The sequence below is a fragment of the Taeniopygia guttata genome, chromosome 4, assembly GCF_048771995.1.
Source record: "Taeniopygia guttata chromosome 4, bTaeGut7.mat, whole genome shotgun sequence".
NCBI lineage: Eukaryota > Metazoa > Chordata > Aves > Passeriformes > Estrildidae > Taeniopygia > Taeniopygia guttata.
Genome location: NC_133028.1, coordinates 69,900,820 through 69,915,828, shown reverse-complemented (window position 1 = coordinate 69,915,828; position 15,009 = coordinate 69,900,820). Strand labels below are relative to the sequence as shown.

The 15,009-nt window shown below is 48.7% G+C and overlaps 1 protein-coding gene and 1 long non-coding RNA gene across 14 annotated transcripts in view; both read left to right on the top strand.

Annotated features, from left to right (window-relative positions):
* The window catches only part of LOC100224318 (epigen), a 60,428-nt gene extending 45,784 nt beyond the window's left edge, over positions 1 to 14,644 (top strand). For 3 of the 13 annotated variants that reach the window (XM_032748303.3, XM_032748302.3, XM_032748304.3), the window contains 4 exons: positions 12,382 to 12,465; positions 12,595 to 12,718; positions 13,266 to 13,412; positions 14,228 to 14,644. In XM_032748303.3, coding sequence (XP_032604194.2) covers positions 12,382 to 12,465; positions 12,595 to 12,718; positions 13,266 to 13,412; positions 14,228 to 14,288 — 416 coding nt within the window. In that variant the 3' untranslated portion in view covers positions 14,289 to 14,644. The other 10 variants (XM_072928929.1, XM_072928927.1, XR_012055834.1 and 7 more) reach the window with 9 other exon arrangements.
* Positions 4,136 to 9,827, top strand: LOC140684020 (uncharacterized). Its single transcript, XR_012055839.1, has 2 exons — positions 4,136 to 7,040; positions 9,534 to 9,827. It is a non-coding gene; the product is annotated as an uncharacterized lncRNA (long non-coding RNA).
* Positions 14,645 to 15,009: the final 365 nt, after the last annotated feature.

Below are 15,009 nucleotides of genomic sequence, written 5' to 3'. Positions count from 1 at the left end.
GGGGCCAAAGGTGTCTCATCCTGAGCATCTGATGTGCAGTCTCACAACAAAGGGGTTCGCAGGGATATCTGTTAAAAATCCTATAGAGAAACTACTGTTGTTCAGAAGTTTAACGAGGTTCAGAGACCAAATTTTTGGTTGGCAGCCTTGGCTAATTCATCCTTGTTCCCTAGCCCTTACATTCCTTTGTGAAGGACAGAGACGCTGGCTGCAGGAGGATCGATCAAGAACTGCCAGCCATAGCTCAGTGCTGTTGTTAATTTAATAACATCTCTGATCTAATTGAACCCAGCCCTGGCCTTTGTCCTGTCCCACTTGATTTACACGCATGCGCTTCCAGTGTCATAAAGGAAATCTCCTGCCTCTCTTAAATAATGCTAAGCTGTGGGAACGAGGACGAGGGGGTGGATAGAGGAGTTATGTGGCAAGTGGCACACTCAGCCAACTGGCCACTGCCACCTTGCCCCCAGGACATCCAGTTGCAGATTTCTGTTTTGTCCCATCTGCTACTTGCACCTCAAACAATCGGCACCCTCTGTACCCATGGATGGAGAGACAGGACAAGTTCCCTGGGGCCTGGGCCTTCGCCTCCCCTTGGCCCTTGGGCAAACCCACAGCTCCTTGCTGAGAGACCAGAGAAACGTGAAGGCGCTGAACACCTTTTAGTTTGCTTTTTTAGTGTGGGAGGAATCCAGACTGCACTCTGGAGACAGATTGGGGAACAGCCAGCTCTGACCAGAGAACTGGGGTCTGTCTCCTTTCCTGGAGGAAGCCTGACCTGCATAAATGGGAGGAAGAATCATCATTGTAGGCAGATGGTGTCCACCTGTGCAGGAGCTCTCCCTGCCCTTCTCAGCCTCAGTGAGGCCTACAGTCCTTCCCTGTGGCTTCCAGTCAGTACCCAGTTGGCTAATCCGTTTCTTCCGTGTGTAACCTAGGAACAGTGTCCAAGGAGACTTGGATACCTGAGATGATGTTCAGATCGTTGATGGGAGGAGAAGGTGACTAGAGGATGATTTCGCGTAGTCTTGGTCATTCCCAAACCAAAGCCCAGAGGTTTCCACATACCATGTGACTCATGGGCTCTCAAGAGTTGGTGGTACTGAATTCACTGGAGATCAAAGAATATGGAGTTTTATAGCAGGTTGGGCCCAGTCAGGGAAAACACCGAATGGAAATGTGTTGCTGGGTGTTGCAACATCAAAGTCTTCCTGATCAGCTTCTTTCCTTTCTACCTGCATCTGCCTGCAGGCAGAGAGCATGATATCCAGCCTGGCTCCCAGCTGATGTGAGCTGCAGGGAGTGCCACACATTATTTTTGCTGGAGTTGTAGGAGAGCTTCACTGGGGACCAGAGTGTCCTAGTTTGGAACATGACTGAAACGATGAATTGGGCACCTGTGTTTATAGGCTCCCTGGGGCAGACTGTCTCATCACCTCTGCATGACAACAGCCAGCACAATAAAGGTCTGATCCTCACGGCCTTTTTTTTTTGGTCACTTCAGTAATAGTAATGATTAACAGTAATTATCAGAACAGTAGTGGGAGTGTCCCATAATACTAGTGGATGGGGGAATTCCACTAAGTGCATCTGCTACAGTGCTTAGTGCTGGTTACCAGGCCAAACAAATACCGGAGACCTGTGGCTCTTTCCTAGATTTGGTTTCTGGAACATGTGCTGGCTGAGCTGGTTTCAGGTGGATTGCTGTTTACTCCATCATCCCTAATGACACACTCCTCCTGTCCAGGGTGCCCCAGCTCCCGTGTGCAGGTGACAGTCACTGCTGTGCTGCAGCCAAAACGTGGAGTCTGTGGAAAGCTGAAGTTCCAGTGGTGGAGCAGGGCCTGGGGTGAGTCACAGCTCAGTGTGGCTTTGGATTTAGCAGGCCAAGCACAGGCAGGGAAACAGCCAGCTAGTCAGCCTCTCCTCTGCTCATATATGCTTGAGATATTAGAGCAAAATATTCATCAAGGGCCAAAATAAACTTGCCAAAGGGATTGAAGCCAATGCATCTGAGGCCTGTGACGGCCAAGATTCCCAGATGGAGCAGTGGAGAGTCAGGGGCTCTATTGATGGTATGTGTGCAGCACATATTTCTCAGGCTTTAGTACAGGCCTTAGAGGCTAGTGCTGTGCTTCAGCAGGTCTGTGCTTCTCACTGATAGTGTCTTCCTCTTGTCTTCCCCATGCTGGCACCATGGGAGGTACAGGAGAGGCATGGAAGGTCGAGGTGGAGAGCCCACAGCCAAGAGAGACTGCTGTGCAGAAAATGTGAGAGCAGCTGGTGAGTTGCACCGGTCCCCATCGCAGTGGGTTTGCCTCCATTTCACTGTCCTCAGGTGGATGTCCCTCTCTGGGCAGAGCCATAGAGTGTGTGGGCCATATGGTCATCCACCAGGGGCATGCTGCCATTTAGAAATTTCAGTTCTACTGGCCACTGATCAGGGGCATGAATGATGCACCCATGTGTGCACATGGTGACTTGTCCGAGAAGGCAATCTTCACCTTTGCATATGTTCTATCTCAGTGGTTAATCCTTGTCCCTGGAGAATGAGAAATTCTGTGGAAGAGATGACTTTATAAACACAAAGAGCTGCTGATGGACAGAACAGCACACAGGACTGATGGGTAAGGGGCTAGTGTTCTCCCAGCTTGTTTGCAACGTACTACATGCTTTGGGGAAATCCCTTTGTTTCAAGCTTTATCCTATTATTCTATTCTATGTAATTGTTCTAAACAGTTCACCCAAAGCAAGGAGAAACAGCTAATAGATATAGGGACAGTGATGTGGGGGAGACCTGGCTTGATACCACTTTCAGCAAGGGCGTGGGTTTGTTTAGCACCAAGTAAAAGCAGAAACCATGGAAAGACTCCACAAATGAGAAAGGCTGCAACCCCTCAGAGGCTAAGAAATCACTCAGCATGGAGCACTGGGCTGTAATTAGGAAAGGGAAATCACCAGCTGAGCATTAAGAAGTTCTTGCTGCCCGTGAGATGTGTTGAGCCATTCAGGATTTGCCCAGGGGAGAGTAATGGCAAAGTCATACAAGCCAGGAGAATGAAGTTTTAAAAACTGTCCTTTAGGGAGGAATGCAGCATGAACTGGGAGACCTGTCTCCCTTTTCAATGCCATCTTCTGAGATGGATGAGAATTAGCTGCTTGGGTTTTTTTTTTTTCCCCTTTCTTTTGTAAATTGCTGGTTAATGCTGACCCAAGTCAGTGAATTTGGGGAATTGTTCTTTATTTTTAATAACACAACATCTATGTTGTCCAGTAACGATGTTGTCCTCTTGCTCTGTTTACAGGAAAAGGCATCAGCCACTTCCAGCCCTGGGTGCAGAATTTGAACTCTTGTAGTTTATAGGAGAGAGTGGTTGTTTAATTCATCCCTTGCATTCACAGCAAATTTGAAACTGACCTTTAACCAGAGTAATTTGGTTCAAGGTTTTTCTTTTCTCCATTTCCTCCAGCTGGTTGCGTCTACATATTCCAGTTAAAAACACATTGCCTTCTTAGGGCATTTGTGTTCCCATGAGTCTCAAGATTTTTACCATTTATGATTTTCACAAAATCATGGAATCATCTTGATTGGAAAGGCCCTCTAAGATCACTGAGTCCAACCATTCCCCCCACCACTGCAAAGCTCACTGCTGAACTGTGACTTCAATGCCACATCTACTTGCCTTTTATACCCCTTTGGGAACTTAATATTAATCTTGTGTAGTTCAAATGAAAGTGCTGTCAAGAGTGAGGTGTATTCCAATTGATGTCTGACCTTCTGAGAGTATTTCTTGAGCATCTCTCATTTTGTGCAATGAGAACTTGCTGTATGTAAGTCTGCTTATGGATGTACTGACGTGCAGTCATGGTGTTTGAAAAATTCTGGATGATTTTCCCGAGAATTTATGAAATTGCTGCTTTTTGTTACTCTGCATGTGTTCGTAACAGTGATGAGTGCATCAGCGCAAGACAAGGAGTGATTTTCTTTCCATTTCAAAAATACTTTCTAGCAAGAAAATATGTTGATTTTGCTAATTTGTCTTGTTTTCAGGAGATGAAACCTATGCAGATCCATGCCCACATCAGCAATGCATAAAACTAGGTGCAAGCCCTACAGAAGGCAGCTAAAGTAAGTGGTACAGACACTCACCATGTATGGTTTTAGGTATGTAAGAACACACAGATAAAGTGGCTGTGTTCATTGCTGTGAACACATATATTCTTCCACAGCGAGTCCCTGTGAGGAAAACAGACACTCCAGAAAAATATACACTTAAGCTGTGTTTTTTCCTCCTTAAATCAAAAAGAGCATGTTGTTCATAGAAAGTGCTGTGTGCCATCACTGATGGACTGCAGAATACTGACAGACAAGGCTCAGTCTGTACCTGTGCAATAATCACTGCTGTGAATCTGCTGCTCTGTCCCAGAAGGGGAGATGGATGCTTGAGACATTGCAAGGGACTGAAGCAAGGACTTCAGCTGAGCCTCTGTACGTTGTTAAGAGAGGTTTTCTTTTAAAGGTGGTTATTAAGGCAGTGCAAGGTAATAAAAGCAAGCAAGTTTCCACATAGGTTCCGAAGGTACTTCCTCATATTCTCGTTACACTTTGTAAAGAAAAAAATCCCCAAATCAAGGCATTCAGGGGGCTCCTAGCTGGTGGGGTGCCAAGGGGCACAAATCCACGGGCGCCTTGCCCTGGGCGTGCCGGTTCACCCCGGCTGAAATCGAGGCCAGCAGCAGAGATGCACCCGTGATGCTCTGTTGCCCAACAGAGCATTGCACAGACTTGTCGCTCCTACCGGGACCTGTGGGATGCAATGAGCCTGCCTTACCCCATTGATGCTGCAAGGCCTCTTGGAAAACTGGCTCTTAAGGTGCGTGCCAGCCTTACCCCAAGCGGCAGCGTCCACGTGGGGGAGGGAATGGTGAAAGCCGCACGCGGGGATGCCGGATGCGAAATCAGGTGCTGTGAAACAAAGAGCATTACAGAAAGATGAAACAAAGATGTGTCCGTGATACTTGTTTTCCATATATTCAGATCTGAAAGAGGAAATTCCAATGAATTGCTCCAATTGTGTCAGCGTTACTTGGTATCTGGGTACCGATGTACAAAGCTATAATTAAATGTTGCCCTTCAGAGGATAAATCACACAGGAATTTAAGGGTAAAATTAATTATAAAGTGGAAGTTCTTCGGTGATGCCGCTTTTTAAGGCATCTGTGAGCCCACACACAGAAACACGTTGCTAATAATTGCAATTCCTTCCTTTACTCATTATGTTCCCTGAACGAGCAGACAATAAAATCCTTAATGAGGGAGATCAGCACAAATTAAAGAAGCAACCAAAACAGTCATGTGGCATCAAAAAAGACACCATCTGCATGGTATGACTAATTAGAGGGGGAAAGAAGGGGACTTAGAAAAAGATTCCAGCTATATCATGTCCCACTTGCTGTGGAGGGCATCCTTCTAAATGCCACTTTCACACAGAGCTTTATTACATTTATCTTGCCAACTCTCATACCATTTAGGTAATTAATAAGTGGTGCTGACACACAATTCTGTAGCAACATGCTGCCTTTTTTCACTTCAGCATCTCTATGCCACTCTAGACCTAAGAAAATGCTCTGAAAATAAGGAGTATGATTTGTAAGTATCAGATTTATTGCAGCCCCCTGAATGAATGTCTTGATTACTTAGAACTGCATTCTGAACATGGAGTTGTGGTATATGGAATTCTACAGTAATTTCTATAGTTACTTCTCTTCAATATCAGTATCAATAACTGCTTGTAAAACAGAAATTAGGGATACTTGAGTCATCAGCTGGTGCAGTGCAGCTCAGTGTCAATGTTCAGGTTCCTTTCACTGTGAGAAAGGAACACAAGGCTTATCAGTGCCACAATAAACTGGGGTATCAATGTGCCTTTATGGAGAGTGGTAAGGCAGGGGAAGATGATTTTTCCTTTAAAAGGAAAAGGAGTAAATCATCATTGCTGAGCAGCTTGTTGAGATGAAACACGCTTCATATTTTAGGCAAATGTGTGCAGTAGGGATTTGGTGGGTGGGATCCCTCAGTCATCCCACAGTGGGATGTAACTGCCAAATGAGGTCTTGCCTAATATAGCAACAGAGAGCGTGGGCTTCAACAGGATGCTTGAAAGGAATTTTTAAAAAAGTAGCTGTTGGCTGGTCTTTCAAAGATCTTATTACTGATAGAGGTGTTGCTTCCAGGAACTGCCTGTGCTACTGGGCCGTGGTGAGGCCGGGGGCTGGAGAGGGAACAGAGGGAACGTGACCATTGCGGCCAGCCCAGGTGCCGGGTGAGGCGTTGGCGTTCCTGGTACCTGTGATGTAACTTAATAAGCCATTTCTGCCCCTAGCTCCGGGGCTCCCTGGCAGCTGCTCGTGTGTGTTGAGGGTCACTTCAGAAATGCCAGGAGATGGGAGATAAGGCCTCATGCCACTGCACATCGCATGGATGCTTGGATGGCAAGCAAACACAGCGGTGCCGAGGGCATCCACAGCCCCGGGAGGTCAGCGCATGGGCTAGACTGCTCAGAGGGCTCGGGTAATATTACGGCCCCAGGTAGTATTTGCAGTACTACTTGCTGGAACCAGGGGCACCTTAATGTACCCGGGCACCTGCTGACGGCCGGAGGGGGCAGAGGTGCCCCCCGCCCCCGCTCCCTGGAAAAGCCGGGCCGGGGCGCCCTCACTGCTCTGCAGGGGGCGGCCCGGCCCGGTCCGGCCTGAGGGCCGGGGGGCGAGGCAGGAAGCGCGGAGGCCGCGCCGGGCCGCTGCCCTCAGCCGGGCGGGCCGGCTGTCACCGGGCCGGCCCCGCCTCTCCTCGGGCACATAAAAGTGCGGCCGGCCGGGATTGCACAGCGCTGCACTGCTCCTGCCGCCGCTGTCTCCCTTTCTGCCGCCGCTGTCTCCCTTTCTGCCGCCGTCTCCCTTTCTGCCGCCTCCTCTGCTCCCTGGGGACCGAGGCGATGGACGCCGGCTGCCTGTGGGGCCGCAGCCTGCTGCTCTTCCTCGGTAAGCGGCGAGGTTCCCCTTCCCGCGGGCAAGGGCTGGAAGGGCATCGGGTGCTGCGTCCTGGGCTGCTGGGAAATCTGCCTCAAAGCATAGCGTTCAGGTTTGCCTTCAGGTGAAGCCCATGGGTGTCTCTCCGAGATGAAGTCCCAGGCACTGACAGGTGTACCCGGGTGGATTGTATGAGCTGAGGAGTGGAGCACACACCGCACTCCGTGGTGGGTTGTTACAGGATGTTTTGTTGCTTGTGTGATGCCCAGGTGTGTCCTGTGACTGAGTGAAGGTGGACATTCTTTCCCTTCTCTTCGGCTCTGCTCCCGGTGCAGTCTGCTCTCTTTCACCTTGACCTGTCCTGTTTGTCGCCCGGTCCTGCTGCCTTTGCCCAGGCCATGCTCTGGGCGAGCTCAGTGGGTGAATCCTCAAAGCAGCAGAGACTTCCTGATCATAACAAAACAGGTTGTGGCCTCCTGCTGCTTGACACTTCTCCTCCTCCTCGCTGGGAGTGTGTTACTCCATTGTATGACATAAGCTACCTGAAAGTCTCAAGTGAACACGTGTATCCTTAGAGCATCTAGAGTCCTGGGGCCTGGGTGTGCTGTGATGCAAGAGCCGATCCTTGTCACACACCTCCACGGGGCGCTGGCACTGACAGGTGGCGACTGCTGAGAGCTGACCCTGTTGGGCAACTTGAGCTCTGTGGGCAGCAAAGTCCTGAGACCTGGCACATTCACACCTTGCTTTAATGACAAAGCATATTCTCACACTCGTGATGTTGGGCTCGAGGTCGTAGTTGATGGATAAACTCCAAGACTTCTCTTTTGGGACAGATATTTTCCTCACCTTCTAAGCCCACTGCAGTATGAGTTTGTGTCTTTCATCGTAGCCAGGTATTTCCATAACAGTTGATGGAGCAGCTGCTGCACAGCATCTCACTTGCCAGGACAGCAGGCTAAACATCTTGTAGTTCGTGAGTCAGCCATGCTTTGTACAAAAATGACTCTGGTAGGAACTGGTATGTCTTCATGGATCTGTATATGAATTTCTCTGTTTCCGGGGCAGGCACAACATCTAATAGTAAGGGATGGGTTAGTCATAGCTAGGTGGCATCATAACAAGTGCTATGAGCACTTTACTGCCTTCCCCTCCCAGGGCAGGAGTGTAAGCAGAACTTGGTGCTTCTGGGAAGACTGGCATTGGTGTTATGCCAGACTGGAGGAGGTTCCCTGCTGAATGGCTGAAGCCTTACTGAAGTGACAGTCCTTGCCAGGTTCATATCCTGGCTATTGTGGGCTTGGGACTGGGCAGCAGCAAGGCAGTGGTGGGAGAGAGATATTACTCACTCCTGAGGGGACACGGTGCTATGCCAGCCACACGCAGAGGTGGTGGTGATGGGGACAAGCCAGGGCCCTGCCTTTTCTGGGAGTTGCTGCAGGAGCCTTGGCACTGATCTTGTGCTCACTGTAATGCCCACTCAGTGGGGACAGCAGGTGTTGGACCTCCAGACTCACCAGGCAGTTCCAGGACCTGCTGTCCTTATGTTTTCCTGTGTCAAATTCTCCTGTCTCTCAGAGAATTGGCTCAGCATAAAGATCACTGTGTCTGACAGTGGGGAAAGTGTTAGTGGCCAATGTGTCTGGCTGGAAGTAATAGGGGATTTCTGCTTTTGTGGCATAGGAACCTCAGCCCTCATGCAAGTGGTGGGAAGCATTGTGGCTGAGCACAGGGGCAGCATGTGAGTAAGATCAGTGGTACTTAGGTGCCTATGTCTCCAGAGGGGTGGAAGCACTGCTGGGATGACTGGGTGTACATAACTGCATTATCTCTGCCTAAGGGCAAGTCCTGGTACAATGCTGAAGATGATCCTATGGGCCTGTAGCAGTTTTGGAGCACCAGTCCTCCCATAACAGACTGGTGTTTCCAGGGCTGCCATATAGCTGCTGATCCTGGATATCCACGGCTGTGAGTCTGTGGTTCTGGAATTAAACTGTGGTAGTAGGGATGCTCACAAAACCAGTGTGACAGACTGGCTAACTTCCATGTTCCCTACTTGGTTTGCCCAAAGAAGACAGAAGACAGTTAAGACATTCCCTGGATGTCCAAAATCAGGTGATGGGGATGCATCTTGATCTGTCTTTGCAGTCAAAATGGGCTGAGATCCTACAGGTGCATGTCACCTGAGCACCTCTGCTTTGGAAGCCAAACCCATGCAGAGGGTGTAGGTGCTGCTGCTGCGACAGAGAGACACCAGAGATGCCAAATGGCAGGTAGCACCATTCAGGTGAATTAGTACAGGACTGGCAATTGTGGTGACAGATGAAGACAACTCAAATAGTGATTGAGCTCTCAGAACCTTGACAGTTCCCCTAGTGACAGTTCCCCATGAGCGGTCCTCAGTTTAGTGTATCTCGCATGTGCCTCCTTTATCCTTAGCAACCATCCTGCCACTGGAAACTACAGCTGGCTCACAGTGGGCAAACTGGTGATTACCCTTTGCAGGTTGTCCTGGTGGGGATTGTGGGAAGCGAAGGCAGTTGGTCACTGGCCCTCATTTTCCTTTCTTCCCTTATGGAAGGACAAGGAAGCAGCAGCGTTATTCCTGTTCCAGTAAATGCTGTCAGCGTGAACCTTGCAGGAATACCTGTGAAGCCGGATGGGATTATGATGTAGGAATACGACATGTAACACTCATTCCTGCAAGACACAGATGAAAATCCACCACCTCATTACCCTTATCTTGTACCCTGTGTTTGCTTAATGAACAGTGAAGGAATAAAAATATAACCTCTCCCAGGTGCTGTGTTTAGTATGCATCATCTGATAAATATCCTGGGAAATGCTCTCCTTTGCCATTGCTGTGTGCAGATCCCTTATCCTCCCAGTGATGTCAGAGGGGAAATATGTGCATGGGGGAAAGGGCAAAACAGAGCAGTGCAGAACAGGAAGAACTTTGCCCAAAAGCAGCAAATACTGCTGGGTGTCAGCAAATATCCACACCTGCAGTCCAGCCTTTCCGGCCCTGAGAGCCTGCAGTCAGATAGAGGAGGCACCTGCACATGGCTGGGACTGGGAAAGCCCTTGAGCAGTGTTGGAGGAGGAGATTATTTTTAATTTGTCCTCCATAGATGTCTGGGTTGTGGGCTTTAACTGGAAAGCCATGTTTCCTTCTTGAAAGGAAGTTTCTCCAAGAGCAGAGCTGACCTGTCTCTTCCATGGGCCTTTTGCTTGGAGTCTTCTTACATGTGAAAGCTGGGTTCTGCTAAGTCTCCAACTGGGAACTTCAGCTTAAAAAGCAGCTGCTCGGGTTATGCCCAGATCAAGGAAGCATGCAAACTGTGACAGAAATGAGCAGGCTGCATGAGAGCCTCAGCTGGCTTAATCCATCTGCTTAACTAGTGTGTATCTGGGATACCTCTGGCAGGTTTAGCCTTGACTTCTGTTAATTTTTGTCCTTAATTCTTTCTGTGACATGATGTGTCATGATGTCCAGTGGGACACTGCTGTCCTATGCCACAGCTCCTCCCTTCCAAGGGAGCAGCTTAGTCCATGGAGCACTCTTCAAATGTCCCCCTAGTTCCTGGGAAGAAGAACTGGCCTGGCAAATCTTTTTCAGCATCTTTTGGGACCCCAGGTTCCTGGGCTGCCACTGTCTGACAGCTGGTGGCCTCTCCTTTCACACACTTGAACTTATGTTTTAGCAACTGAGACTGGCCTCACAGAAGTGTTAAACTGCTGCTGCTGCTGAGGCAGTCTACAGTGAGCACACTGCCGCTTAAAAAAAAATCCCACCCTGAAAGTAAACTTGCATGTCCTTCCCCATTGGAGGGAAAGGCAGGTCCAGCTGAGTCATGCCAGCTCCAGCTGGTACAGGTGCTGGCATCATGGATCTGTTACTCTGGGGGACCTGGACTTTGTTCTTTCTGCTAGAGCTTGGTGGAAGTCTGGTTTATTAGCTTTGCAGAGAGAGGTGAGAAGGAGGAATGATGTTTTTAAAAATGCAAACGCAGGAGAAGCCCTGTCCCTCTTAGATATTCCTGCTGGTTTTGTGTGTAGCTGGAATGAAAGACAAAGGAAGCCTGCTGATCACCCAGAAGCAGATGAGCTGCCGGAAATCCATAAATTACCACTACTAGATTTAACCCTGAGATGTAATGACACTTTCTAATAACTGGAGTTGAATTAGAGCGATCAGGAAATTATGGAGGCACACTCCCTCCATTAGACATGCATGACCTGACAAGTTAATAGAGGCAAACAGCCCAAAGACACAAATTACAGACTTCCGTGGAATGGGGCTGATGACTAAGCAGTTCATGAGCAGGTTAATGTGACCACAGGAGGAGTTTTAGCCAGGTGGATTTCATGGCCAGCCGAGGCAGACATTCACTATTCCTCATGGACTAGCAATGAAACTACAGGCACCTGTGCTGAATTTGGAATCCTGTTTGCACATCTTCATTTAACTAGTGGAACACCTGGAAGCTGTGCCTGTTTCTTCTGGTGTTCTGCTGAGTAACAGTGACCCAGGGTCCATAAAGTGGTCACTAACCTCTCCAAGCCCGTGGGCAGATGAGGAGTGTTTGGTATCTCATGTTAGCAGCTTTACAAGCGGGCTTTTAACCAAGGAACTGCCAGAGGAGTGGGCGTCAGTGCAGGAACTGTCCAGCCCTTCAGCTGTCTTCAGCGAGGAGAGGCTGAGGAAGTTCTTTGCTGGTAGAAAGCAGCTTTTGTGTTAAGCCTACCTGGAGCAGTTTGTGGTCTCTCAAGCCAGTGGTGGGGTGCTGAGCCTGGCTCAGCACTGACCTGGTGTGCTGAGTCACCAGCTGCACTGACTTGCAGATTCCTAGGAAATACTCTTCCTGTGGCCTGTTGTGAGTCAAGGATATCTTGATTTTGATCAGCAAAAGGACTCCTCCTGTGATGAGTACTGGACTGTCATGTCTAATTGTGGAAGCCTGGCTATTTCCCTTGCAGAGGTGCCATGCCAGACTGGTCAGAAACCTAACATAATCATCAAATGGCCTAATTCCTGCCTCTCCCCATGATCTCTCCAAGCCTGTTCCTGCCAAGTTTCACTCAGAGTGTGGGCGAGAGGTGGTCACAGAAACCAGGTTTCTGTTGAATCTTTGTTCTGAATTATAAGTTTGCATTTCAGAGATGTTTCTTTGGGCTGCCGTATATAATGTAGACAGAACATCACTCAGACCTGTATTTTTTCAGGTTTCAACTTCGGGTCTTTCCTACCATGATGAGAAGCTTCTGTTCTTCTTGAATTAATTACTACAGCATCTTAAATGGTTAACTCAAAATGCATCTAGTTTTGACTGCTGTTTTTCTTCTCTTACAGGTTACCTATTTCAAGCAGTCCTGGGCACAACAGTGATCCCGTTATGTGGGCCTGGTGAAATGGAGAACTGCACAACAGCGCTCAGTAAGTACTGCACAGCTCTTTGGTTCCCATCTTCCTTGGGCTGGCAGCCTCACTGAGGTGCCCTTGGGAATCATTTTTCTCTGAGCATCATTGTCCACATCCTGAGGTGCTCATGAAATATCTTTGCAGTCCAGACAGAGAACAGCCCGCGTGTGGCCCAAGTTGGGATAACGAGATGCAAGCCTGAAATGAAGGACTACTGCTTCCATGGGCAGTGTGTGTACATCGTGGACTTGGATGAGCACTATTGCAGGTATGGACAGGCCCCACTCATCCTGCATATCTCCCTGAGGTGGGCTTTGAGGTGAGCTTTGCTCTGCCTGCCATTGACACTTAGCTGAAAAACCAATCCAGCCATGTATTAAATGCTCACAAGAAAGTGAAGAGGAGCACCAGGTCTATAATGCTCAGCTGCATTTTAGGAAGTGTTCAGCACATGTGCTGCCTCCAGTGATCTCTGTGAGAGTCTCACATGAAATTAGTGACCAACCCAGCTTAGACTTGGGACATTCTTTCTGATGTGCTTCCCAGCCCATCTGTATTTATCCTAGTATGAGATCGAGAACTCAGGCACAGCACCAAGGTGTCTCCTTTGATCCAACCTACGAAATAAAGACCCTGTAGGCATTTTTAAGGGTATTGCTCATTTTCCTGAACAATTTGCAGCCCTCTTTAGGACCACGTGGGCTTGAGTTACATCTTAATTGTCTCATCTCTGAGGAAACAGCAGGCCAGCAGCATGGGATGCTGTGTGAGCTGCTGAGGTGTAACCCCGCTCTGACTGTGCCTCTCACCCTCAGGTGTGACGTGGGCTTCTCCGGAGTGCGGTGCGTGCACTCGGAGCTCGTCCGGCAGCCCCTCAGCAAGGAGTACGTGGCACTGACCGTCATCGTGGTCCTGCTCTTCCTCGCTGCCCTCTCTCTCGCCAGCTACTACATCTGCAGAAGGTGAGACTCGTGCTCCTGGTGGCTTGGGAGGCTGAGCCAGCTGGAGGTGGCAGACGTCCTCTGAGCAGCCTGGTGTAGCGCTCGGCACAGGCAGCGTGCTGGCAGCGTGGCACGGCCCAGGCAGCATTGCCCTCACACTGGGGCTCTGTAGGTTGGTTCGTGTCTGGCTTGGAGGGTGTGTTGAGATCAAGGAGAGAGCAGGCAGGGAATAGGAATATTCTAGTTCTTTCATTGGTAATGCCATTCCCTCAGGCATCAGGCGCTGAAGAGCAGCTGGATTTCTACCAGCTGATTTGCTGATCTGGTACGTTACTGTGGTGAGTGTGATATCATGAGCACTGCCTTATCAGCTTTACCATGGGGGACATGAACAGATCCAAAGCAGCAGGAATCATTCTTCATGAACAGATCCAAAGCAGCAGGAATCATTCTCCAGCCTGAAAACTGGCTGGTAAGCATTTGTCAGAAGGCTGAGGAGGTGGAACAAGTCCAGAAGGAAAGCTCAGCTTCCCAGATCTGGTAGACAGCTAGATGTTAACCAGCAGGATTTCTCAAAGACAAGCCTAGTACCAGCAGGAAGACTTTAATGCAGATGTGGAATTGTCAGTGAAGAGACGAGAAAGGAGACTGCATTCAAGTGATGTCAGACCTGGAAATGAGCACAGACAGAGACAGCCCAGCTGCTAGAGATTTAAAACAAATGTGAGGAGCTCGTACAGCTTTTTTTTCCTTCTTTCCTTTGCCCCCAACTCCCCATCACTCTCCAAAAGCAACAACTGGCTTTCCAGAACTCAGATTACTCTCTTCTATTCCAGGTACCGCAACAAGAGGAGACAAACAAACGCCAGTGAATACAAGGAAGTTGGTGCCCTATAGGAGAAGCTGTGACTTCTTGCAGTGTTCTGTTCATCTGGATGGACTGACTCAGTGGCTACCTGTCTATTTAAATGTTATTTTTATTAATAATATTTACAATATTTATAACCTTTAAAAAATTTCAATTGTTTGGTGATTCAATAAGTATAGGTCAAGCATTTTATTTTCAGTGTTTTATTTTTTTATTAAATAATATGTCCTAAAGGGAATTCCACCTAAGTGGTTCTTTGGGACAGAGATATATTTTTATAAAAACTCGTCTTCTTGCTCTGGAGAGAAGAATTTTATATTTATTCTTGTGAATATACTCAAAGCAATTGTATTCCTTGAAATAAAACTTCTAGACAAAGTCAAAATGTCTGCTGATTCCAGCAAGTGGTGGTGGATGGAGTTACCTCCAGCTGGCTGCCTGTCACTGGGGATATTCCCAGACCTGTTTTGTATCTTCATCAACAAATCTTCATGAAAGGGAAGACATTGAGAGCCTGGAGCATATCCAGAGAAGGGAGGTGGGGAGGGATCTGGAGGGCACATCTGGTGAAGAGCAGTTGAAGGAGCTGGGGGAGCTCAGCCTGGAGAAAAGGAGGCTCCGGAGGGAACCTTCTGTCTCTCCACAACTCCCTGACAGGAGGGGGCAGCCAGGGTGGGCCAGGGGATCTGCTTCCAGGGAACAGGGACAGAACAAAAGAAAACGGCCTCAAGCTGTGCCTGGGGAGGTTTA